General features: G+C 49.1%; 1 protein-coding gene across 4 annotated transcripts; it reads left to right on the top strand.

Moving 5' to 3' along the window:
* Window positions 1-1,099: 1,099 nt before the first annotated feature.
* MAMSTR (MEF2 activating motif and SAP domain containing transcriptional regulator) lies at window positions 1,100-26,365 on the top strand. 4 transcript variants are annotated; one of them, XM_028702206.2, is made up of 14 exons: window positions 1,101-1,440; window positions 2,514-2,599; window positions 10,528-10,593; window positions 10,855-10,913; window positions 11,779-11,854; window positions 12,757-12,906; window positions 13,936-14,087; window positions 16,005-16,124; window positions 17,260-17,528; window positions 17,650-17,794; window positions 20,350-20,742; window positions 21,829-21,966; window positions 22,257-22,311; window positions 22,713-26,365. In XM_028702206.2, exons 2-14 carry the CDS (start codon window positions 2,545-2,547, stop codon window positions 23,147-23,149), a joined length of 2,115 nt encoding a protein of 704 aa, XP_028558039.2. In that variant the 5' UTR covers window positions 1,101-1,440; window positions 2,514-2,544; the 3' UTR covers window positions 23,150-26,365. The 4 variants fall into 4 exon arrangements, with proteins under 4 accessions (XP_028558041.2, XP_028558039.2, XP_028558038.2 ...); XM_028702205.2 differs by having other exon boundaries at window positions 17,647-17,794; XM_028702208.2 differs by lacking the exon at window positions 16,005-16,124 and having other exon boundaries at window positions 1,100-1,440; window positions 17,647-17,794.
* Window positions 26,366-26,415: the final 50 nt, after the last annotated feature.

Below are 26,415 nucleotides of genomic sequence, written 5' to 3'. Positions count from 1 at the left end.
GAGGGGCAGTGAGGGGTTGAGACCAAGGGAGTGGGGATGGTCTAGGGAAAGTCCCATGGACCAGGCAAAGGCCCAAAGAGTTATGCACCCCCACCCAGCACCTGAGGGTTCCAACCTCAGCAGCAGATGTGTTTCCTGGGAACTCCGGAGTTTCTTGGAAAAGAGGTAGTGACTGTGAGATGACACCCAGGGGTGTTGTGTGGAAAGAACTCTTGAGTGCCTTGAGAAAGAGAAAAAAGGGTGGGCGGGGATGGTGCTTAGGGATGAGAGCCAGTGCGGTGTAGTGGTTAGAGTGTCAGACTAGGACCTGGGAGACCACGGCCCAAATCCGCACTGGGCCATGAAGTTCACCAGGTGGGGTGACCTTGAGCCAGTCACTGCCTCTCAACCTAAACCTGCCTCACAGGGTTGTTAGTGTGGGGATCAAATGAGGGGGGGGGGGCTGTATTCTACCTTGAGCTCCTTGGAATAAAGCCTAGGACTTGCTGATCAGAAGGTTGGCGGTTCGAATCCCCGCGATGGGGTGAGCTCCCGTTGCTCAGTCCCTGCTCCTGCCAACCTAGCAGTTCGAAAGCACGTAAGAGTGCAAGTAGATAAATAGGTACTGCTCCGGTGGGAAGGTAAACAGCGTTTCCGTGCGCTGCTCTGGTTCGCCAGAAGCTTAGTCATGCGGGCCACATGACCCGGAAGCTGTATGCCGGCTACCTCAGCCAGTAAAGCGAGATGAGAGCTGCAACCCCAGAGTCTGTCACGACTGGACCTAATGGTCAGGGGTCCCTTTACCTTAATTAATTAATTAATTAATGGGGAGCGTGCGGAGGGACGGGGGCGCTAGGACACCTGGGTTCCTTGAAGAAGTGGGGGGGGGGGTCCACTACCAAGTACCAGCCCTCGGTGCTCGCAAGGGATGCTGCCAGGACTCCTGGATGTCCCTAATTGCAAGTTCTGCTGGGCAGCCTGGAGGATCTCCTGGCCAGGATAAGGAGGCGGGACGGTGGCGATCTGTGGGGAGAAGGGGGCGGAGGACGAAGACGGGGAGGATGGCGGAGGGGGGTGGTCCTTGCTGAGCCAGCAGCGCGTTCCCGGTGTCGGGTGTCGCGGCAGGTGGCACCCTCGGAGAGGGGAGGGGGCGCATGGCAGAGGCACGGGGACATCCCAGCTGCCCGGGGAGGGGGGCGCGGTGGCGTCCGACCCCCAGGCGGGGGGCAGAGCCGTCGGCCCAACCCTCTCCTCCGGAGGTCCGTGCGCCTGGCCGTCCCTCGCCGCTGCCATCCTCACCTAGGCAGCGAGGAAAAGAAGGACGCCACCCCCTCCCCCCCGGAAAGGCCGCCGGCAGACCCTCCCGGAGAAGCCGTCGGGGGCGGACGGTTCCCAGCGCCCCCCGAGCCAAGCAGAAGGAGGAGGAAGAGGAGGAGGAAAAGGGTTGCACCGTCCATTCCGGTGAGTCGGGGCGCCTGGGTCCCCCTGGGCTTTGGGGAAGGGGCTGGCATTGAAAAGGGCTGTAGCGGGGAAGCGGAAGGGACAGCCCGGACTCCTGGGTTCCTCGAGAGAGGCTTTAGGGCGATGGCACAGGCAGGGCACTCTCCTCCTGGGCTTTCTCCCCGAGGAGGGCATCGCGGGTGCAGGCGGACAGCAGGTGATTAAAAAAGCAAACAAAACCATCTCTCTCGCTCTTCTTTCTTGCACACACGCCGCCAGCTGGGCTCCTGTCCCTTTAAACAGGGCAAAAACTCAACAGGTCAAGCCCCGTCTCCAACTGCATCTTTAGCGACGGAACTGCTCCACCTGCTGCTGCGTTTCCGCTAGTTGCCTGCTCCGAAAATTTTGCTATTTTGTTCCACCCGCCCCCGGCAAGGAACTCAGGAGGACTGGAATGCTCCTCCCTCCATTGCCCCTCCCTCGAAATTTTATTTATTTATTTGTTTAGATTTATATCCCACCTGCCCACTCCCCCACCCCACCCCCGAGGGGCTCAATATATCACACTTATCTCTCCCAACAACCCTGCGAGGTGGGCTAGGATGAGAGACAGTGACTGGGCCAAGGTCACCCAGTGAAGCTCATGGCTGAGCAGACATTTGAACAATCGTGACTTCCCAAATCTTAGTCCAGTAGTCGCTAACCCTTACACAGCATTGGCCTTACAAGGACAACCCAGTGCGGTAGATTAGTTGCATTTATAAGCCTACCTTTTTTTCTGAGGATCTCAGGGAGGCATCCATGACTCCCCCCCCCCCCATTTTATCTACAAAACAACCCTGTGAGGTAGGTGACAGGTGAGGCTGAAAGTTACCGCCCCAAGGTCACAATGAGAGTCATGGCTGTGTTGGGATTTGAACCCAGGTGTCCCTGGTCTCCACTCTTGCTGATATCCAACTCTGCGTCCCTAGGCCCAGGCACTCGGTTCAAAAGGTCTGTTGCTGGCTTCTCTAGCTCCTAGTTGGAGACTTCTTCATCATTTCCCCTCTTTTCCTGTTTCCCCCTCTTCTGAATATCCATGGGGCCTACCTCAGATTTGGGATTATACCTGCAAGGACTCCAAAGATGACACTCCTGGCTTCTGAACGATCCATGCTGATCCGAAGCAAATTCCGCTCCGGTAAGTAGGATCTGAGTGGGGCTTTAGGCACCTTGGTGCTATTAAATTTTTAAAATAGACTTTTTGCAGGGTGGTAATTATGGCAGGCTAAGACAGGGGGACCTCAACGCCTACTGTTTCACCTTCCATTAAAAATAAATAAATCATTCTCCTCAGAACCCTCCTGAGATATCCTGCTGTGTAAGGGAAAGACTGTGGCTCATGGAGTATATCATCTGCCTTGCATGCAGAAGGTCGCAGGTTCAATTCCCAGCCCCTCCAGGTGCAGCTGTGTGAGAAAACCCTGCCTGGAAACCCCTCACATCTCCTGCCAGTCAGAGCTGACAGTGCTGAGCTAGGTGGACCAAAGTTCTGACTAAGCAGAAGGCACCTTCCTGTCCTCTTAAGAGAACAGCCCACGCTGCATTTTGTTGCTTGGAGTTATAAAAAAAGTAAATCAAGGCAAGACACATTCTACAAGCAAGGTCATGTCAGTTCCCATGCGTGCGTAAATCATAGGTGTTCTGTGTAGTTTTACTGCTGCTTCTACGGTTTCTGCTGCAGTTTTCAAGACAGTTTAAATATCATTTTATGTTTTCCTTATCCTGTTTGCTGCTTTGGGGGGGGGGAATCAACATAAGATATACGCATAAGAAAATAAATGATGCAGATGGATAGAACTGGTAACAGATTTGCTTATTCTGAATGGTTTTCCCAGCTTCTGCTAGTTGCAGGAAAGGTCAATAAGCTAAGCAAAGTCTCTGATCTGCACAGGAGACCTTGCTGGTGGTGAATTGTGGCCCAAGGGACAGATTTGTGTCAGCACCATTTGAATGGCAATGCCCATCAACTTTGGGGAGGCTCAGCCCCCTCAAATATTTTATTGTAGGGGGGACACAAAGGGATCTTGGCCGCTATGAGTTGGCTCCTATGACTGATTGCATTTATATCCCGCCTTTTCTCCTCCTCATTTAATCCCCACAACAACCCTGTGAGGTAGGTTAGGCTGACAGAGAGTGGCCCAAGGTCATCCAGGGAGCTTCGTGGCTGAGTGGGGATACAAATGTTAGTATCTCAGGTCCTAGTCCAACACTTTAACCACTGCACTGGCTCACCACACTGCATTGCGTGAAGCCACAACACAGGCCCAGTTCCCCCAAATCTTAACTTGAGCCAGGTTTTTGTATTCAGGTCTTGCTCTAGGAGCAAGTAAAGAGGAGTTGTCTATAGGCATGTGCAGAGTGCTTTCCCATTGTCCCTTTGTAACAACAGTTCACCACTCCACTAGTTCGGGGACTGAATTAAGGGCACAGAGTGTCACTTCCCTCCGAAATAAGCCCTTCAGGGCCCTATCAGTGGGGATTTTAATGGAACACATCTCAGCCACGTTTCTGCGAGGCTGAAACAAACCCTGAAGTCAATGTGGTTGATGATATTCTCGATCCCAACGTCACCACACAGGTGCACAATGTGGGTCTTATACCAGAAGTTGCCAGCATGCCACCTTCATATGCCAGTGTCTCTCCTGTGGCACCTGTGAAAGGTCCCAGTAAATGTCCCCTCAGAAATTCCTAGCCCATGAGAGACTGTTTGCTCTTCCTGTTCAGTTACTGTTGGCACCAGATATTTATTTGTGAATACGTCTTCAGGCTTTGAATGGTTGTTCACGTAGATTTGCGCACCGGCTGAGTGAAGGAAGGGAAGGTCTGGCACATTCCATTTTCAAAACCTGCATCAGCTTAGACTGAGTGCCTCTGAACATGCACAGAGTTTAATTCTGGCAACTCAACATTTCCTGTCTATGTAGGCGGAGGTACCTAAGGCAGAACAGAGAGAGGACCATCCCTGATTCTGAATATATCTGGATTACCTTCAAATCTAAAGGGTGTTTTTTTTTTTGTTTTTTTAAGGAATGCATTTAAGGTTTTCCCCTGCCCAGCCAATAAATGTGTCACTTGACCACTTGCTTGACCAGACTGGGCAATAGGAAGCACAGTGCAGCACAGAGCAACCCCTCACAAAGCTACAATTCCCAGTACCCAGAACAAACTACATTTCCCAGGATTCTTTGAGGAAAATCATTTGCTTTAAATGTATGGTGTGTGACAGCCATATGAGTCAGCTGTAAGGACCAGGGTCATGCTCTTCCTCACGACCACTTGTCACTTTCCCATTCCGTTGGTACCTCATAACCTAACCCTGGCGTCCAGCAGCCATTTTGTTCAGGCCCAGCCAGTCTAAGTAATCAGTCAACGTGCCTGTGGCATCATAGTCATTCCTTGGTGGCAACTATGGTGTTTTTCTGAACCTCACATGTTTCTCTCCTGTGAAAAACCACCCTTCGTGATTTCTCCACACATATAGCTCCCGCTTGTGCGATACTTATGGACATACGAAAATCAGCATTGCTTCTAATTGGTAGGTTTGCTAAAGCTTTTGCAGGGACCATTTGGGACACTTGTTTCCTTGTGTATTAGTGGCTGTGTTGGTTCTGGTGTTAGGGAATAATAACAATAATGAAAAATATGATCTCTCCTGCCCCTAAATAATATTTATTATTACTACTAATACTACTACTATTGGCCCTTCACCAGCAGGTCCTAGGGTAGGTTGCAACAGTTTAGAATTAGAAACAGTTAAAAACACAGTACAGTCACAGGAATAATGTGTGACAACTTTTTAAAAAAAATGTTTTTATCAAAGATTTTCTTGAAGTACAGAAGTACACACAGTGCCTCAGTTTTTCGTTCATAGAATCTTTTCTGCAGATCTTATATTCAATCTGAGACAATAATATTATAGACAGTATAAGGTCGGGGAAGAAGAGAAGTGGGGAGAGAGAAGGCTGGGGTAGTAAACTTTTGTTCTTTTACATAGTATATGTGCAGTGGCAGCTTTTGTTTATTAACTTGTAAATTATCCTGCTTCCTCCAGTTTCTCAAAAAGGCTCCGGCAGTGAAGCACTGATGCAAAAATGTGTTTTACATTCAATCAGTGTATTGATTACAGGCAACAGCCGTTTTATGCGCGTTCAATATGTGTGTGACTGCAACGCAAACATCACACTGAACCCGGAAGTGACTAGAAAAGGAGGGAAACTGGCCTTAAAACAACCCCCAGGATGCTTTAAGTACAGTATGTGGAGTGTACGCAGGTACTGAGGCCTGGAACTGGCTACAATTCCCCAAAGCGATGAAACACTCAACACCCCCATGTCTTACCCCTCATGTTGAGTATTTGCATACCCTCCAACATTTCTCCAAAGAAAATAGGGACATCCTATTCCATAATATTGATAATAATAACAATACTCCGTGCGGCGGCACGTATAAAAACATAATAAAACTATATAGGGCTGCCTTCAGATGTCTTCTGAAAGTTGTATCATCTCCTTGGCTCTGAGGTCACATAACTCCATACCCTCCAACATTTCTCCGATGAAAAAAGGAACATCCTAAGGAAAAGCGGGACCTGCAATCAAATAAAAAACTGGGACGGCTTCTGTAAATTTGGGGTGTCCCTGGAAAATAAGGACACTTGGAGGGTCTGCAATTTGGTGGTGGGTTCCCCGCAAGCAGTCCTTGCAGCCAGCCTCTGGGCCTGGGAGTTTGGGGCATCTTGTGTTTCCAGCCTTTTAAATAAATAGCGAGTGGCGTCACCCCAGCTGCTGCTGACAACGGGACACAAATGCCCAGGCAGGAGAGAAGCGGGCACAGGAATAGAAACGCTTGGAGCAGTCCCACCCTCCAAAGGTATGACGTGCCTGCTGTTTGACGGCAGAGCAAGGGGAGGGCTCACCCGCTCAGCCATATCCCTTTGGTGCTCTTGCATGGACAAGGTTATCCTTCCCAGCGATGTCCCCAGTGCAGCAGCATTTGAATTTCTGTGGGCTTATATACATGGTTTTCATTTGTTTGTTTTTAAAGGGCCCTGAAAACTGCTTCTGTTCCAAGGTTGGAGATGGCAAGACTAATTTAAGTTTCCGGTGCATTTGGACTTATTTTATAGTTGTGCCTCTGTGCTGGTGACCCCGGCAATCCCCATACAGAGCTACAATTACCAGAGTGGTTTAACAGTCAATCCCTCTTCACAGGGAGCTTTGGGAACTGTAGATCTGTGAGGGGAATAGGGGCCTCCCAATAACTTATCAGCACCCATAACAAACTACAGCTCCCAGAATTCTTTTGGGGGTGGGGAACCATGATTGTTTAAGGTGATATGATATGTGTGGTGTGACTGTAGTCCAGGTCCGGCTTACTTGATTCACTTTCCATTTCAAATTGCCGTGGCTCCCTTCCCAGGGAACAGTGGGAGCTGCAGTTTTCTAAGTATATGCTGAGAATTCTGTCCCAACTTCCTGGCCTCTTTAGAGAATGGAAATGCTAAGGATTCTGGGTGGAGAAAGGGGCAGAATTATTAGAAGAAGAGTTTGGATTTATCACTCCCCTTCAGGAGTCTAAAAGCGGCTAACATTCTCCTTTCCCCTCCTCCCCCACAACAAACACTCTGTGAGGTGAGTGGGGCTGAGAGACTTCAGAGAAGTGTGACTGGCCCAAGGTCACCCAGCAGCTGCATGTGGAGGAGAGGAGACGCCAACCCGGTTCACCAGATTACGAGTTCACCACTCATAACCACTACACCACGCTGGCTCCTTATTACCAGTTAAATTAATGCATAGGACATAGCACTAAAGCAGGGGTGGGGAAGCTCAGGTCTAGGGGCCAAATGTGGCCCTCCGGGCCTCTCACCTGGCCCTCAGGGCTGTCTCCAGGCCACACCCCCTTCCCCCAGGCCGCACCCCTCACTGCCTTCACTTTGCACCCTTCTCAAATGTTTTCCCCTGGCTGGAATGTGTCCTTGAACAATGCCTCTTGCTTGGCTGTATGGAGAGGGGTGTATGAGTGCGTGCTGAAACCAGCCTACTGTACAGAGGCAAAATTTGCATTTCTTTCTCCACCTACTTTTGCCCCTTAGCATAACTCGGTTATGCTAAGGGGCACATATCCACTGTTGGTAGTAAAAGAGGCAGAGTAAACCAAGGAGGTTGCAGATTTGCTCTTGTCCTTGTCCAAATCAGAACCTCCTAAGTTAATTCTATCTGGCTATTCCTTGTTCGTTCCTCCTCCATGAATGTACAGAATCGCATCGCCATTCCGTTCCATCTTGAGCATGTTGTTTCCACTGGGAACCAAACGGGTTCGTCATTGGATCACCTCATCACATTTTATTTCTGCCAAGGGGATGCACTTGATCCCTGGGAATCTATTCTGTACTGTGGGAAAGTCCACCTGTTGTCTTGCTTGGCAGACCAAATAGCTGGCCCTTCTACACTTGATATCATAGATGGCCTCGTATTGCAGCTCTTTTACACCAATCCCCTGTCATGTCTCTCCCATGGCATATGGGAACAAAGGAATATTATGTGCATATATCGTTCCACGGTTCTTTATGTACAAGTTAATGTCATACTACATCAGCTAATGTTGTCAACCAGCCATAGGTATAACAGACTTCTACACCACACTATATGGCATAGATCCACAGGAGGTTTCAGTGCTGAGTTGTAAATTTCTCCTTTAGCTTTCATTTTGCTGTTCATTGACAAGTAATTATGAATTTATTCCGTTAAGGCAGACCTTTCTTCTGATGCTTGGATTTGCCTCCAAAAGGGCTGCATTTAGTCGTTTGTTGGTCAAACAAGATGTAATTCCCAGTTTTTCAATATTTTCATTGTTTGTTTAAATAGAGGCTTCTGGGCAGTACTTAATTTGCATCCATTTCATTTTTATATATTCATTTCCAGGCCAGTTTTGTGTGATTCTCTCCCCACCCCGAGTTTAATTTCCCCTTCCAATTCCACAGTATAATTACCCAGTATCATACAGCAGTCAGTAAAAGCTTGATGCATTTTGTTCCCAGTTTGTTTTATTGAAAAGCAATTCCCGAGAAAATTGTGTTGCCTTACCTTGCCTCACTCCTTTGCAAACCTGGATGCATCCTGGGTTGTTGAATAGGGTGATCTCTCCAATCCGGTTTCCCTTGATTTCAAGTCAACAGACATCTTGCCCACTCCATTCCAATCTCATTCAATGCACTGTGGACAGTCTTGAGTTCCCCAGAATCAAATGTTATGCTGCCTCCCTGCCTTCCTTCAGACCCTTCCTCAAAAAGTACCTGTCCATAGACCTTTAACTTTTCTCCTTAGTCCCAACTACAGCACCCACATTTTTTCATCCCTGCCCTCATATCTCCCATTGTAAGTTTCTTGGGGCCAGCGATCTGTCTGTTTTTACCTCTGTAACATCATGTGTACTGTGATGCAGTATACATAAATACTGACTGTGTTAGCAACAGGATTTGGGGGGCTTTGGGCATGGCGCCCTCACTGGTGGCCCCTAAGCTGGAAGAGGTGGGAGATAAGAAAATTCTCTGGCTGCATCTGATCTTATTGGATATTCTCTGGAAATTGTAACAGTGTTAGGTGAGCCTTTGGCTGCTCTTTGGGCCCCAGCAAATGCCCAGCATTGCCACTCTCTGGAGCAAGCCCTGAATAAGTAACAGTGGTCAAAGATAAAGCAAAGTAGCATCCAATATTTCAGTTGGTTGCTGGACTGAACATTTGAGACTCCAGAGCTTCTTGATCCTTGCTGGTTTGCAAGTTTGAAATCCGATTAAGACCACGAAAGACCTTAATTCTATGGTGTAATCTGTTTTAGTTATTTCTGCCTAACATGTATTCATTAGCCTGCTTTTGTCACTTTAAAATCTCAAACCACAGTGAGTGCAAACTCCTTTCCCTTCACTTCAGGAGTGGATAATGGCACCTTTGTGCACTCTCACCCCCCCTCATTTGTTTCCCAAGGGCTCCCTCCTGCCCTTGTAACGGTTGTGCTGTGCATATTCACTTTTCTGCACTGCCCCCCTGGGAGCTATAGTTCTCAGCATCAGCTGTGGAGGAGAGCTGCTGGTAATCACAGTAAGTAGTTAAGGGTTTAACTGAGAGGAAGTAGGTTGACAGCAAAGAAATGTTCTGCATGCATCTACAAAGCTGCAGGCTTTAGTTGGTGGCAGTGGTGGCAGTAGTAGTAGTAGTAGCTATTTAATTTGTAGGCTGCCCTTCCACACAGGCTTGCCAAAGCAGCTCACAACCAGATGAGAGCAGGGGGAGCGTATCAAAGCACAACCACAGCGAACATGATCCGTGCGGGAGGCACGTTCGCAACCCGCAGCGTTCACAACCCGCAGCGCCGTGTCTGTGCATGCACGGGTTGCGATTCAGAGGTTCTGCGCATGCGCAAAGAGCAATTTAGTGCTTCCGCACATGTGTGACCGCCGAAACCCAGAAGTAACCCATTCCAGTACTTCCGGGTTTCGGCGCGTCCATAACCCAAAAAAACGCAACCTGAAGCGCCTGTAACCCGAGGTATGACTGTATAGTGATTGCAACAGCAGCTCGTTTGAATACTGATCTTGGGATTTACAAACCCCTGAAGAATCTAATTACGCATTCTGAGCCAGAGAAGAACTTTTGGGGGAAACAGTGCTAGATTCATAATGCAGCTGAGCAGTAGGAGCTGGGCAAATAGGCCTGTTCACATTTGCACCATACATTTAAAGCCCTGTGATCCTACTTTAAACAGCCACGGATTCCCCCCCCCCCAACAAATTCTGAGTGTTGTAGTTTGTTAAGAGTAGTGAGAGTTGTTAGCTCTGGGCAGTGAATAGGGATCTCCTAACAACTCTCAGCCCAAGTGATTACAAACTTCGTCAACATCAGTAATCTGGAGTTATATATCAATTCTTGGCTTCATTTTAGCTTTGTGGTGGGAGGTTGGGTAGCGCCAAATGATTTAAGAGTTGAATTTTTCACTGTTTTGTTTTTTTATTGCTTGTTGGCCGAGATGAATAAAGTAATCACCATTATTCATATATTGTCACCTCCCTTGCAGTTCTGCAGCTGCGCATGGAACACCGGCGGTCCCAAGAGCAGCTGTCCAAACGCCACTTACTCCCAGGTGAGCCCTCCCTCGCACCCCTTTGCAAAAATGTGCAAAGTGAAGGGAGTCACATTGCAAAGGGGATTTCTGCATGGATAAAGCAGTGGGTGGGTGCTAAGGAAAGAAGAGCTGGTCTTCTAACCTTGAGATAAGGTTGCCACTTTTCTTTCCTGTTTCTTTATGGACTAGCAACAACAGAGCGACAGGCCAAAATCAGCAGGTAGGGCGGGCAGTTTCTTTTAGAGTTTGCTAACATGCTCCCTTTTATCAACCCTCCAGCACTCAACAAACCCCTTGCAAGTTTCTCGCAGCCCAATGGGACCCAGGGCCAGAACAGGGTGAGTACCAGCTGGGCTCAAGGCTTTGAACAATGAGTGGGAAGCAGCGCTACGAGTGTCTGATGGGACTCTGTGAGAGTCCACTGCTCACGGACTCTATTAAGCACCCATCTCCCAGCAAGGAGTGACTTTGCAGGAAGCAAGAGGCCACTGCTCTGGGTGCACACCTGAGTGTGGTGTGCAAGCAGGAACGTGGTCCAGACCAAACTTTCAAATGCAAAAAAAAACCCCACCATCATTTATTGCAAAATAAAAAGACATCAAAATATATTAATCACAGTGCGGACTAATTTATGCATGGCAGCAGAGGCATATCTAAAATGGCAGGTGCTTTTTAATTTTATTTATTTATTTACTGCATTTATATCCCACCACTGGAGGAAGAGAGCCACTGCTAGTGGTTCTTTTGCTCAGGCCTGGAGGCAGCCCAGCCCAAAAATAGAGAGGTGTGTGTGTGTGTGTGTGTGTGTGTGTGTGTGAGAGAGAGAGAGAGAGAGAGAGAGAGAGAGAGAGCGCAGAAGAAATGGAAGGCAGGCATTTTGGACTTTTATTAAAAAAAAATATGGCATTTTGTAAGGTGTGTGTGTGCAAATTTTTGTTATCTTAGTCCCGTAAGCTACAGCTACCAAAATTCCCTCTTCTATGCATTGGCCATGGGCATGCATACCTGAAAAATTAAACGTGGATTCCACGTTGCAGGGTTGCAATTCAAGTAGGGTCTTCCTGGGTATGAAAAAAGTTGGAAGGCATAACTCTGACTGGCGGTGGTTCTCCAGAGCCTAAGTGAGCAAAAGATGCCTCCTAGCTCTTCTACCTGAGCACCTGGCTAAGGAGGCTAAAATTTCCTCTGCTTCTTTCTCCTCAGGCCAATGAGATTGCCAAGCTGAAAGTCTCGCCCCGGCCCCACAAGACCAGCACTGCTAAGGGCCAGCTGTCAGAAGGTAAGGAGCAACTTCTGCCTAGGAGGCATTTGGTTTGGCTTATGTTTTAATGTGAGCCTGCCTAATTCATCCAAATGCAGCTATTGTTTGAAATTCATACATACATACATACATACATACATACATATCATTTCATTTGTATGCCACCTTCCCACAAATCAAACCATGCTCAAGGAAGCTCACAACATGAAAAAAACACATAATTACAACAAAAATAGTCATAAACAATAAGTAAGACATCAAAGAATACACAACCATACTGAACAATTTCCACATAAATTATAATCAGGTCTAAAATAAAGATACAAAAAATTAGTATCAGTAACAGCAAGAACAATCCCTAAGCAGTACTGCAGCTCAAGAATCTGTTCTGCAGCCTCAGCTTTCGTAGCTGGAGTCCGTCCTGGCCCTGCCCTCCCAGGCCTGGTGGGAAAGGGCAAGGGCAAGAAGCAGGCCTTCCAGGACTCACAGCGCTTCTCTGAATATTGCGGTGCAGATCGCCAACCAAAAGGAGCAGATAAAATGCATGTCATTAGGAGGAAAGTGTGTGCAAAAACACACAAATTAGCGAAAAGAATGTGCAGAAATTACATTAGGGGAAATTGTTTGCAAAATATTAGGCAAAATGGCATTTAAAAATGCACACATTAGGAGAAATATGCATATTATTTTTCTGTGGACTTCTTTTAAAAATAAATCACAAATTGATGTGGAAATAAGGCAAATGGACCTTGGATTTCCAGGTCACCCCAGGGGATGACTACATCCCTCAAACGTTGTTTGCGGAGTTTGTCCCAGGAATATCTGGCTGGCTCCTGTTGGGAGGGAGGATTCTGGCCTGCAGGGTCCTCTTGCCTGATCCCACAAGCCTGCTCTTCTGATAGTTGCTCTTCTCACTGCAGTGTCTCCGGGGGACCCTTCTGAGCTGCAGGACAAGAAGGCTCGCCTGGCCGAAGACCTGAGTGAGAAGATCCTACACCGCCCTGGACCACTTGAGCTGGTGAAGAAAAACATCCTCTCCTTGGATCCAGGTATCAAGGATGCTATGGCAGGTAAGGACTTGACTTGGCATTCTCCTTACTGGGGAATCCTCCTGCCTCATGGAGTGGAAACGGGGAATCCTGCCTGGGAGAGAGGAGGGATCCAGTGGCTGTTTATGGAGGGGCAGGTCTTAATGGAAAGCTCTTGGACTCTGGCGCAATCCCAGCAGGAGGGATTGTAACAGGATAGAGCAAATTCCAGTGAGGGCTAGGGAGCTGAATTTGGATAAGTGGGTTTGAATCCTGCCTCTGTCCCAGGCTTGGCACGCAGCCTTTTGCCTCATTCTCATCTGCAAAATGGGAATATTGGCAGCGCGAGGTTGTTATGAGAAGAAACGTGGTGGAAATTGGGGGAGCTTTTTGCAAAAGGTTTGCAAAAGGGCTGCCTAATTGGGACTAGCCAATGCCGCTTGGCTCCTTGGGTGGAATGTGTGCAGAGCAGGGTTCCAATTGCTGCTCTGTTAGCACCCATCAAATCACCCTCCTTCCCTCCTCAGGCAATGCATCTGCTAAACATGTGTGGCTGGGGGCGAGGGCCAGGCTGCAAGGATAAGCAAACAAGCTCTACCCAGTCACAGTTCTCAATTGCCTTCCAGCTCGTGGATGGTGAGCCTCCGCACCAAGGAGCCTTTTGTATACACAGGGACTCACCTTCTAGAACTCTTGATTTTCCAGGGTTCTAAAATGTATGGGGAGACTGTCAAGAGGTTCCCTGCTGCAGATAGCCACCTTCCATAAGTTTGAAGGTGACAAAGACAATGGTTTGTTTGTTTGTTTGTTTGTTTGTTTGTTTGTTTGTTTGTGTGTTTGCTTGTCCACCCGCCCCACCCCTGTCCTCCGGTCACATGTTTAGGATTAGTGCCAGAACTAGGTATCCTTGCACTTGGGCAAATGACATGGAACAGGCCCCTAAGTCATCCCTGGATTTCACGATGTGAAAAACTAACAACAGTGTGAAAATTATGTGAGAAACAACAATTGTTTCTTCTACCCTGCTATAATAATGCCGCCCCTCCTTTCTCTCACTCAAAACATCTGCAGATGCAACTCTCGCTGCTCCTGATTCCTTCACCTTTGAGGAAGATCTCAGTAGTTCTTCTTCCTCCTCCTCCTCCTCCTCCTCCTCCCCGTGCTTTGCACTGTCTCCTGGAAGTGCCCATGGGAACCCTTCCACCGCAACGGCGGCCTTTCAGGTAAGCAACTGCGTAGAACTCACCTGTACATGCTGAAGAGACATGAGGTGAAAGGGGGAACAGAGGATAAGAACAGGGCACTTGGTGTATACTCCTGGAAATGTAACCTTTTGTAAGTGTCCAGCTTTCCCTCTCAGTATTTAATATCTGATTCTCATGTCTGAGATATAATCTATAATATCTCTTTCCAAGTAAGTAAAATAAATATATAGTGGTACCTTGGTTTAGAAACTTAATCCATTCCAGAAGTCTGTTCTTAAACCAAAATCCGTTCTTAAACCAAAACCGTTCTTAAACTGAGGCACACTTTCCCTAATGAGGCCTCCCACCGCCAGTGCCCTTCCACCATTTGGATTCCATTATTAGACCGAGGCAAAGTTCGCAAACCAAGACACTATTTCCGGTTTTGCGGAGTTTGTAAACCAAATCGTTCTTAAATTGGACTGTTCTTAAACCGAGGTACCACTGTATATGATGTGGTTGTGCTGCCCTCTACAGGGCATGTTTGAATATTGCAGGATGTAAGAATCACAATGATGAGTGAATTGTGAGGGGTTGGCCTCTTTTTCCCTTTTGCAGGACACAATAATATCCGCCCCCTCAAAATTATACACAGCAGAACTAACCAGTAGTTAACATAACTAGGCCTGCTGCCAGTCTGTGGTGGTGGGGAGTTTCAAGTTAGAGTTGCCACTTTCAGTACCTCGATTGCCACTCCAACAAACCCTTACATGTGCGACCCACCGAGGCCTAAAGTGGCAAGGATGGAAGGACAGAATCCTGTACCCCAAGAGTAATTTCTGCTTCACTTAGAAGCCAAAACCTTTGACACCACCATTGGCTTTCCCCAGCTTCACACAGGACACCCACACTCCCAAATTATTCCTGGTTCTAGAGAGGGTTGGGGGCACTGAGGACGTCAGAAGCCTTTGGAGGCCGAGAGAGAGAGAGAGAGAGATTGTTCCAGGGCAGCAATTCTGGGAATGATGACACTGACCTTTGGTTGTAACGTGACTGCTACTACTCCCAGTATTAACAAATAATGCTGCCTGTCTTATCTGAAGAGGCTATTCTGAGGTGCTATTTGGGCACTCAGCCCCTCCATCCTCCACACTGCCCAAATCTTGAAGCCAGCACTGCCTGTGTGCTCTGCTCTCCCCCGGCCTCCACACCGCCCCAAGATTGCATTCAGCACAAGGCGAGCTTATTGGATCAGGCCACAGGCCCACCTAGTCCAGCATCCTGTCCTCAACTGCTGATTTCGTACGTCTTTGTGCACATGCCAAAGAATTCCCATTCTAGGCTTCAGGGCAGAATGTCGGGTTTTAAGGCTGGACATGGTGAGCAGGTACCATATAGTAAACCAGCCCCCGTCGCCTCCCCAGCTCCTTACCACCTCCTTCAAAGCCCTGTCCCACTTTCTTTCTTTTTTTAATTGTTTTTATTGATTTTCCAATAAAAACATCCAATTAATATATCCAATCATAATACTCCAATTAAAATAAAAAAGACCAAGTTATAGTCCAAATTATAATTATTAATTTTTTTGGAGCGCCCCACAATCTGGATCTCTGAAGCATATCTCCACATCTCAGTCCTGCCTCTCCTCGTTGTTTCCATATTTTCCACATCTCGATTTTGATGCTTTATAGCCCTGTCCCACTTTCTGCCCAGAAGCATTGCCTCTCGCTGTTCCCACTGCTGCAGGTCTTCTCCTTCTCAGCTGAAATTATACACAAGAGGGAAAACTGGGGCATGCCAGCTGATGGGAAAGATGAAAGCTTAATTCTCAGAAGGGAAGGAGGCTTGGCTTTATAGGAAAGGAAAGTTTGGGGGCTGCCAGTTTAGAGAAGGAGGTGCAGGAGTTGGGAGCTAGGAGGGTACTTGGGCTCCATTTTCTCCCTCTTCTCCCTGCAGCTGGACCTCCCTCCGATCCTGGATCAACAGCTGCCTCCTGTGTCCTCATCCACCTCTGAGGCAGAGTTCCCTCCCCAAGGGGGGAGCCCCCTTGCCAAGCCCTCCGTTTCACTCCTCAAGGTAGAGACAATCAAGAGCAGGAACGGGGAGGTTGGGGAGGAAGCAGAAGTCCACTGCTCTGTCTTTTATCAGAGAAAAGTATGAATTGCTGCAGGATGAATTGCAGGCCGAATCCAGATAGCTGCCTATTTTGAACAGAGCTGCTGGGGAACTTCCTCTCCTCACCCTGCCAATTTTCACGTAGTAAAAAGTGAGCAAAGATTTCTGGGGGAGTGCAAGGCATACTGGTGGTGACGGCAGCAACTACATCCCACAGCTGCCCTCAGGGGAAAACATGTCCACTGCTGTCCTCATTGCTATTCAGGTGCCCAGCTAAGTCTGCCTTATTGCTTTTCACTGACTGAAATGGTTTTATTGGCATTTTTGCTGCCGCCATACAAAACCTGTTCTGAGGGTTCTTGAATATTTTTGCCTTTCATACATCCCTACTTTAGTTGGGAGGGATGCGGGTGGCACTGTGGGTTAAACCACAGAGCCTAGGACTTGCCAATCAGAAGGTCGGCGGTTTGAATCCCTGTGACGGGGTGAGCTCCCGTTGCTCGGTCCCTGCTCCTGCCAACCTAGCAGTTCAAAAGAACGAAGTGCAAGTAGATAAATAGGTACTGCTCTGGCGGGAAGGTAGATGGCGTTTCTGTGTGCTGCTTTGGTTCACCAGAAGCAGCTTAGTCATGCTGGCCACATGACCTGGAAGCTGTACGCCGGCTCCCTCGGCCAATAAAGCGAGATGAGCGCCGCAACCCCAGAGTCGGCCACGACTGAACCTAATGGTCAGGGGTCCCTTTACCTTTACCTTTACTTAGTTGGGAGGCTAATAAAGAAGTGAATCTATATAACCCAATGCAAAAACAAACAATCAGGTGGCTGGTTTTCACCCCCTACCTTTGCTCCTGCATAAGGACAGAGTCAGATGTTGTTTTGTGGCAGGGAGGACAATTGGAGACTGGCCCTTGGCCTCTCCCTCTGCTGCTAACCCGTGTGCTGAAGGCCCAAGAATTTAGGCAATTGGGGGGGGGGGGGACCCAAGGTAGCAGCATTACCTAGCTCTAGAAAGCCCCCCTGCTTTAACCACTATGCACCACTGTCTTTTGAGAGTCCCGTTCCTGCTCTCTTTCACACACTTTGATGCCTCCCACAGGCCCCATCCAAGGTGCCTGAGGCCAGGAAGCCCCCGCGCCCCAAGAAGGCCAAGGAACCGCGCCCCAAAGTGAAGAAGCTCAAGTACCACCAGTACATGCCGCCCGACCAGAAGGGGGAGCAGGCGCCGGTGCCCATGGATGCGGCCTACGCCCGTGTCCTCCAGCAGCAGCAGGTCTTCTTGCAGCTCCAGATCATGAGCCAGCAGCAGCCCACGCCCACGTCACCAGCCACCTTCTGCGTCCGTGCCGTGCACGCTGTCCCAGCCAGGTAAGCCGTTTTGCTTCCGGGAATGCTCTTCCGAGACAAAAGCACACTAGCGAGGCCGGAGAGAAGATTGGGATGGGGAAACCCAGCGTCAACGCCTCTCTTTTCTCCCTTCGCCCAGCAGTGCTCCAGAGCAGGTCCTGAGCTTCGCTGGGACGCCTGCGCCACCAAGTGGACCTCACCCGCTCCCTCTCCCCTCTCCAGCCACGCCAACCTCCCCTTCGCCACCCAAACCGGAACTGCTGCCTGCCAACTTGGAGGAGCTAACGGTGAGTTGGGGCAGGAGAACTCCCAGCCATCACACATCGGATTCTGCGTGGGCGGAATTCCGCTCTCGGAGATGGTTTCTGCAAATCAAGTCCAGTTGCAAATAACCGCTTCAGCCGTTCTGTTGCGGTGAGAGCCAGGCTTCCAAAGAACCGGGTTAGATGGGAAGATCTAGAGGAGGGGCACGTAATCGTCAGCACAAGGGGGCAACATTCTGAGGGCCACATGGGCAAGGTGGGGGGGGGGACAAAAGGTGGGGGGGCAGAGGCAGGAAGCGGGCAGAGCAATGGATGTTGCTCCTTTCTTCACACAAAAGCCAGAGGTCTCTTCACATAATCTCACCCCCGACCCCCCTCCATCCAGGTGAGCAAGAGGCACTGTCAGGGTGCAAGGACACAGTCCAGCCAGGCACAAGCTCTTGTTGGGAAGGGGCAGAGCAGGGCCAAAGGGAGTGGCCTAGAGGGAACTGCCAAGGGCCAGATGGAGAAGACAGGAGGGCTTTATTTGCACCCACGCCTGAGGCTCTCCACCTAGAAGGACAGGCCTCCTCCTTTCCCATGAACCACCTGCCCATGAGTTAAAATCTGCATCCAAAACCCTGTCTCTTGCCCTCTGCCATCCGGGATAACAACAACAACAACAACAACTTTGTTATTCATACCCTGCCTACTCTGGGCGTCTTCCAAAACATAAAAACATAATAAAATGCCAGACATTAAAAACTCCTCACCCGAAGTGGGCTTTTTCAGTGCTGGTGCCCCGATTATGGACTGGTCCCTGCACTAGTGATTAGAATAAAGCACCAGACTAAGACTTTATTTTTCTTTTTAACCCCAAGCCGCCTTTGATTTCAGAGCTGTTGTTTCAATGGTATTTTCCCACGGCTTACTGCCGATTCTGTTTTATTTGGTGGTGGTTGCTTTATTTATTCATTGTTAGGAAGCCACTTTAGGCTTTAGGACTTTAAAAAACAAAAGCAAGCAAAAGCCAAGAAATAAAATGGTAGCGGGGGAAAGATATGAAGAAAGAAAGAAAGATGGACACCTGGAGTTGTGAAATGAAGGCAGGGAACTCTGGGGAAGCTTCCATCCTTGAATTATACCCCTTGGTAATTCCTGATCTTCTAAGATGAGACTGCAGGGTATGTGCAACTTCACCTGCCTGTCATAACCACCCCTTGAAGGCTGCTGACCAGCCATTCCTTTCATCTGGCAGATTCTTGGTGAGGGGCCCAGGAACTATCCGAGCTTGGAAGGGGAGACACATTCTCTCCCAGCTATTGGCGTCTGGTGCCACAGTCAGAGAGGCCAGGAGCAGGTGGAGCTAGAGCCAAGGACAGGCAGAGATAACTAAGTTTTGCGCCCCCCCCATCCTCCTGCTCCTCTTTGCTGAGTTCTGCAGGCTAAGGTCAGTGGGGCAGTGCCCCGTTTTCCCTAAAGGGCTGGACTTCCCTGCTTCCAAACAAAAGGAAGACAGAATGGGGCAGAAAGGGGGAAGAGAGATCTAAGTTAACTGAGGGCTTGAAGCATCTCTAGGCAGTGGCGTAGCGTGGGGGGTGCAGGGGGGGCCGGCCGCACCGGGCGCAACATCTGGGGTTAGGGCAAATCCACAGGTTAGGGGGCGCAAATCCATGGGTTAAGGGGCGCAAATCCACGGGTTAGGGGGCGAAAATTCCTTGCCTTGCCCCGGGTGCTGACAACCCATGCTACGCCACTGTCTCTAGGTATTTCTTTGGGTGCTTCTCTCCAGGAATCTAATGTGGTGGGACTTGTAAATCGGCCACCTGGCAAAAGTCTGCATGCTGCACATGCCTTCACTTATCCCCCTACTTGATAAACACGTTAATATTAATATTATCTAGAGCAAGCGGAGCCTGGGTAGTGTGCTGTCATGGATCTTTTTATTGCTCAGGGAAGGGAACATGTAACAATAAAACAATGTTACACACACACACACACACACACACACACACACACGTGTATTTTAGGGGTGGGCAGTAGGCTGTGTGATTTGCAATAGATCGGCAAGGTTTCCTGACTTGTCAGTTGTTTAACAATAGCTGCAACACATTGACCCCTAGGCCTGCACTCTAAATTATACTGATGAATAGCGAAAGCGAGGAAGAAAACCAGGAATGGGTGGCCTGCATGGAAGGACTGTGAGCTCCGTTCTATTCTGGCATTCAAAGCAAATTCCCGGGCTCAGAATTCTTTAATGCTGAATGCCAGTCTTTTGCACCACCATGCTCCTGTTGGCGGATCTTTGCGGGGTGAGGAAGAGTCCTATGAAAAATCAAATGCCTTAATCCCACATGCCTGACACTTGACCATTCCTGGTGTCTTGTGTAATATTCTATAGCAGCTTTTGTAGGGCAAACCTACACAGGCCAGTTATAATGTTAAAAATGCATTATAAAAATGTGACACCAGAGGGTGCTGTAGAGCAGCGATCCGTCATCAATTGGAAATTGCCTTAAGAGCTATTATTGCTTGTTTTTTTATAGCGTTTTTACAACCGGTGTAGATCCAGCCTTAATTTCCTTTGCTTTGATTCCCAGGTCTCCGAACTCCGCCAGCAGCTCCGGAAGCGTGGCCTCCCTGTTTCTGGCACCAAGCCAGCCCTGCTGGAGCGCCTCAAGCCTTACCAGGTGGCCCGGGCCAAGCCCCCCCCTGTCCCACTCTCCAGTGCCCGCTTGTCACCCTCCGACCTAGAGGAGGAGGCCCAGGCCCTGCGGGAGAAGCAGCGGGTGGCTGAGAGCCTGGCGCTGAAACTCCACCGGGAGCAGAAACACCACGACGACGACCTCCGAGTGGAGCTGGAGATGCACAAACGGATCAAGAACCGCCGCAAGGGAGCACTACTGCCCCACAGCCAGCAGGGGGCACCACCGCCCTACATCCCCAAGAGAGAATGCGCCAAGGAAGGAGAAGGCACGGAAGATGGCTTCATGGTGAGCAAACAAGCATTCTCCAGCTGATCCAAAAGAGAGTGAGGGGCCTCCTGGGTTGCCTGTGTGAAGGAGATTATCCCAGTGGATTAAAGCAAAGTGCTGGGAGAGAGGCCACCTGAGATTTGCAATTCTAGAGGGCTGCTGAGCCATAAGAACGTCCACAGCATTCTGCTCCCCATGGTAGCAAGCCAGATGCTCTGGGAAGCAGGAAATGAGTCCAAAAGCCCCTCTTCCCACTGGATTCAGGTGCATTTGAACATGGAGACTCCATCCTTTTAGGCTGCAACCTTAGGCTTCAGCATGGTTAATAGCCGCGGAACAAGCCATGGATTTATCTAATCTACTTTTTAAGTCTTTAAGGCCATGACCACGTCCTGTGGCAGGGAGTTCCACAAGTTGATTGTGCATTTGTGTGAGTGTGAAGAAGGACTTCCTTTATTTCATCCTGAATCTACCGCCAGTCAGTTTCAGTGGGTGACCCTGAGTTCTAGTATGGGGGAGAAAGAAAAGCACCTTCTCTCCATAACATGCATAATACACACCACATGCCATGGCCTCACCCCCACCGCTGTCATCTGTTCTCTAAATTCAAAACCCCCCAAGTGTTCTAGAGAACATTACGGCTAGAGAAGCTGATACAGAGCTGTATCCTATGAACTGCGTGTTTATCTGCTAGGGGAGTACTGGTTTGCTTGTTCCCCCATCTTAACCTGTTGCTCAAATAAGTAGGGGTGGCCCCTTTGCTAATGGTGTCTCCTAGCAAGGGGTGGGGGCAAAAACCAAATTGTCTCCCTGTTGCCTCAGATAACTTAGACATTAAAGGTCAGCAGCTGGCAGCCCTAAGGCTTAGGCCAAAAAATCCTTGCCACAGAGGCACATGTTTGCATGCGCAGGCATGTGGCAGGGCTTAGTTTGGGGGCTTGTGGGGCGTATCACCCAATGAGCTGCTAACCAATGAGCATTGGACATTTTAAAAGAAGTCCGCTTTAGCCCTGGTTGGGTAGCATCAGTGGGGCTGGTAGCAGGGAGGGCTTTTGTCTGGGGCAGAAAACGCTAGACTTTGTATTTCCTCCGTTTTCCTGCTAGGTTTTGTGCCCTGCCTCCTGTGAGCCGATTAATTCTGATATGGAGCTGCCCCTTGAAATAACAGCCAGCCCCCCGGACCCAGCCCCAGGAACCCGGTCCCTGGAGGAGGAGCTCCAAGAAGCCATCCAGAAAGCTCAGGTACTGTGGGGCGAGGAGGCCCAGCTGGGCTTCTCCAACCTCTGCACATGCACTGAGGAACTCTTCCCCTTTTTAATTATAATTATCCCACATGTTCCAAGTCTGAAGTCTTGAAAACAAATTTATAGGATGAGCATCTAGGCCATATTGAGCTTACCCCCTGCCTGAAACTCATCACTGCATAGAAGACTTCTGTACAAAAAAGGACCCTGCCCCAGAGCTGGCTGAATGACTGGGCTTCGTGAGGGATCCCTTTGTAACTGCTCTTCTTTTTCCTTCCCTGTCTGCAGCTGGTGCCAAGCCAATCGATCGAAGATATCTTAGAGGAACCACTGATGTGTTCAGGTGAGGAAATGGCCCCCGTAACCCAGCTTACCGGTAGGGGGCAGCCGTAAACCACAATTTGCTATGGGAGAAGCTCCAAGAATGGAGCCAATGGGGCAATGATACATTTATTTCAGAAGACTAGGAATCTGGGGCTCAAACCCTGCTTCAGAATCATATTCTCTGCCCTGGAAATATAACCCCCGAACCCCAGGCAGGTGGGGCAGGATTGTTGGTTACTCAATGGTGAGCGGCAGGCATTCTGCACATGCCCAAAGCCATTGTTAGCCATGCCTTCCCGTGCAAAGTCCTGACACAGAAACAGGTTGCGCGGCTTAGATCTGAACGAGCTCACGGTTAGGAGGGCACGGTAGGTGTGCTGCTGTGCCAAGTTATATCCCGTTTCTCCTCATCTGCTCCAGGTGACCTCCTTCAAGCACCTGCCTTGAACCCAAAAGTCCCTGATCGAGTTGCCCCATCCCCGCAAGAAGCGTCACCACCAAAGAAACCGCGGCCCAGCAGCGAAGCTCCTTTGGTGACCTCCGCCATCTTTGATTTTCCTGGTCCCTACGACTTCCTCTCGACGGCCTCCTCTTCCTCTGCGTCGCTGGACTCACTGTCCTCTGTTTTCTCCCCTGACTCTCTGGAGATGCCCCCATCTCCCCCAGATGCCTGGCAAGGAAATGGTGCCCGTGCTGGATTTGACCCGGTCGATTGGCTAGAGGCCTTGACCTCGGGCTCAGCATCAGGCCTCGGCTCCAGCAGTCCTGTTGGGGGCAGCATCTTCTGCACGGACTTCTTTGATTCAACCGACCTTGGCGTCAACCACATGATAGACTTAATGGTGGAGCAGTGGTAGGCGGGGTGCTAGCAGCCCATTCGGAGACCCCAAGGCCTGGAGGGAAAGGGGGAGAATCCTCTGCATACCCTGTAAGGCCTTGCCGGCACTGGGTACCACCTTGAATGGGTGAGAACGAGAGAGCAGTTTAATGTCAAGCATTGTCACGGGTGGTTTTGTTTCGGTTCATGCCAAGCCCAGTTGCTCTCTTAGAAGAATTAAGCACCCTGATGTTTGGGTTGTGTCAGCACCAGGCACCTCATCTTCAATGGCCCGACAGCCCCAGAAACCCTTTGCTGTCCTCTAGCTTGAGATGGATGAAGCCAATATTTGCAAGGACAGTGGTCCAGCCAGCCTGCTGCATCGGGATGGTTCAAGACATCGAGGACCTTTACAAACGTTGGAGATGAATTAAAATGTGTGCCTTTCTGCCATGCCACCGTGAAGCAGTTCTAAAAAAAAAAAAAGGTTTGGAAGGGCATCAGTTTTCAACACCACCTTCCTTGGAACCTGGGTTCTTAACAACTTTGGAAGCCATCTTGAATTAAAGCTTTGGCATATGGGTCACGCTACATTGAACCTTGGATGCCTGCATGGTTTCAACTCATTAATAGAACAGGAAGTGCCGTGGTCTACCCTCAAAGCATCTTCAAGAGGTCATGTTGGCTCGGTTGAACCGTGAGAACAACACCAGCTCTGCCCACATCTGCGTGGCCCCATAGATCTAGATGCATGCTGGCTCAGGATGAGAAGTGCAGGTTCTACCTTGGTGTGAGGAGATACCATCGTTTTATTGAGTTAAACAGAGGAAGTGCCAGCTCAGAAACAATTTGGACCGTGCCATCTCAAGCCCCTGGCACATTGAGGGAGAAGCAAAGATTTCCTGGGGCTGCCCTGAATGGGCTACACCAGCAGTGGCAACCTCATGTTTTACTGAAAGCGGGGGGGGGGGGGTGAGCGGGAGGGAGGAAAACATCTGTGTTGGGGACTGAACCATCTTTTGTGGCTGCTCAAAGAGAGATGGGATTGGAAGGGCGAAATGCAGCTTCAACCGCTCATGCCATTCTGACCCTTACTGTCATTCTTACTTGGTGTTGCAAAGTAGAGGGTGCATATGCAGACACAGGGCTCGGGACCACTTCTTTTTGGTCTGGGGGTGCAGGGGTGGGAAAGCTCCCAAAGGGAGCTGGATATGGAGGGATCTGTTTCACAAGGGAGATGATGGTAGTGGTGGGTCATATCCTAGTAGCCAAAGGTTGCTGGGACATTTAGGCGAATGGGCTTGTGGCAGGATCCGGGCACAGCTATAGAAACTTCTCATGTGGAAACATCTAAGCAAAGGCTTAATTCTGCTTTAATTTATAGCCATTCCATCTTTACTGGAATCCCTGAAAATTGTGGTTCTGTGAGACTGGCCCAGGGTATTCTAACAGAGAATTTCCACCGCTCTCACCAAGCTAAGGACTTCTCTGTTTGCCCCATGATTTCTAGGCATGGGTCTGAGAGGTTTTTGTCTTGTGGGTTTCCTCAGCAAAGCTCCCTGTTTACTGCCCAATCTGAACAAAGTCAATCTGCTGAAAACCCAATTGGCGTTTGTTCCGATTCAGCAGTGAACAGCAGGTTTTCCTGGGGAAACTGGCAAGACTAAAGAAAAAAACCTCCCAGACCCTTGCCTAGAAATCATGGGGCAAACAGAAGTGTGAATAATAAGTCTTTAGTTTGGTGAGAGCAGAGGAAATTCTCTGTTAGAATACCTTGGTCAGTGTGGATGAGCCCTGTGTTTCTCTGGAGTTTTTGGAAGAAGGTATGACAAGTTAAACTGAGATAATATTGCCAAACGTTTCAAAGCAAACATAGACTATTAGGGTGTGCCTGCTGCAGCTACACTCTCAAACTACTAGACCTACCTAAAAACAGGACCCACTCTGTTGTAGAAAGCGGACTCACCCCGGTCTTGTCTCACACAAACAATATTCTCTTGAGGACCAAGTGCAGGGGAAATAACTTTTACTGCTTTGAAGTAGAAGGGGCTGTGCAGACTGTTGACTGGCTGGGCACCTGTGACATCAAAGTATAGCTTCCCCTCCCCAGAGCAGCCTTTCAGCCTCAGGTTTTAATGCATGCGTGCATGCACACATATACATACATACAGATACTGTATAATTGTATATCTGTAGTAAGAAAAAAAGACACTGTATACCAGAAGCATGCAGGAAAGGGCCAAAACTGGCAAGAAAATTTGCATTCCCCATAATTTGAAGAGCAAAGGCAGAGGGAAGCTGAGCTCTCCCCCTGCAGGGGTCAAAGAGTGCTGGGTCCTCTTTTTTATGTACCTCTGTCTGTAACCTCAGAACAGTTTGCTGCACCAGCCATTTCAGCTGTGAAACACTTTCACTTCTGTACTGCCCACACCTGTACTGCCCACACTGTTGACTTGCCAAGTTGGATTGTATGAAAGTGAAGGCAGTTTGAGAGTGTAGGCATGAAAGAAACACCCACTTCAAAGCACATACAGTGGAACCTCGGAAGTCGAACATAATCCATTCTGGAAGGACGTTCGACTTCTGAAAGGTTTGAATTCCGAGGCGCAGCTTCCGGCTGTCTGACAGCTAGGCTTTTTGCAGATCGGAATCTGCGTCGGACGTTTGGATTCTGAGGAACGTTCGAAAACGGAACACTTACTTCCGGGTTTTTGATGTTCAGAAGCCGAAACGTTCAGGAATGGAGCGGTTCGAGAACCAAGGTTCCATTGTACTCCTGTTGCCCGAGAGCCAACAGTGCACACAAGGCCTGTGACTTTGCCCTCCTGGTAACATCATACATTTAACACACATGGTTTCCCCCCCCCCAAAAGAATCCTGGGAACCGTAGTTTAAGGGTACTGGGAATTGTAGCTGCCATTCCCAGGATTCTTTTTCTGGGGATGGAATGTGCTTGGAATATGTGGCATGGGTGTGACATGGCAACTCATCGGCTAGGGTAAACCAGTCATAAGATGCGGGAGGCAGGGTCCTTGGTGTTCAGCCTGCACAATTGTGGGGTTCTGCTTATTTAAAAATCATCCAGCCGATTGTTCTCCACAAGCGGAAAAGCTGCCATGGAAAGAGCCACCAAGTTAAGCCTGACAAGGAAGATAGCCATGTGTGTATACCCTGTTCTTCCAACACAGAGACCTTCAGCATTGTAACCATCATCGCCTGCTGTCTCCAAATAAACACCATTTCTCGCTGCCTCAAATACAGGTAGATTGTTGTTGTTGTATTTTATAATACCCTCGTGAAATTGGC

Source organism: Podarcis muralis, chromosome 13 (assembly GCF_964188315.1).
Source record: "Podarcis muralis chromosome 13, rPodMur119.hap1.1, whole genome shotgun sequence".
Lineage (NCBI taxonomy): Eukaryota > Metazoa > Chordata > Lepidosauria > Squamata > Lacertidae > Podarcis > Podarcis muralis.
The sequence above is the reverse complement of the archived record's forward strand: the minus strand, read 5'-3'. Positions and strand labels throughout refer to the sequence as shown.

Coding starts and splice junctions, on each gene's coding strand:
- MAMSTR (XM_028702205.2), top strand. CDS start 2,545: ATGACACTCCTGGCTTCTGAACGATCCATGCTGATCCGAAGCAAATTC. Junction 10,914..11,778: donor GGACCCAGGGCCAGAACAGG/GTGAGTACCAGC, acceptor CTTTCTCCTCAG/GCCAATGAGATTGCCAAGCT. Junction 17,795..20,349: donor CCAACTTGGAGGAGCTAACG/GTGAGTTGGGGC, acceptor TTTGATTCCCAG/GTCTCCGAACTCCGCCAGCA.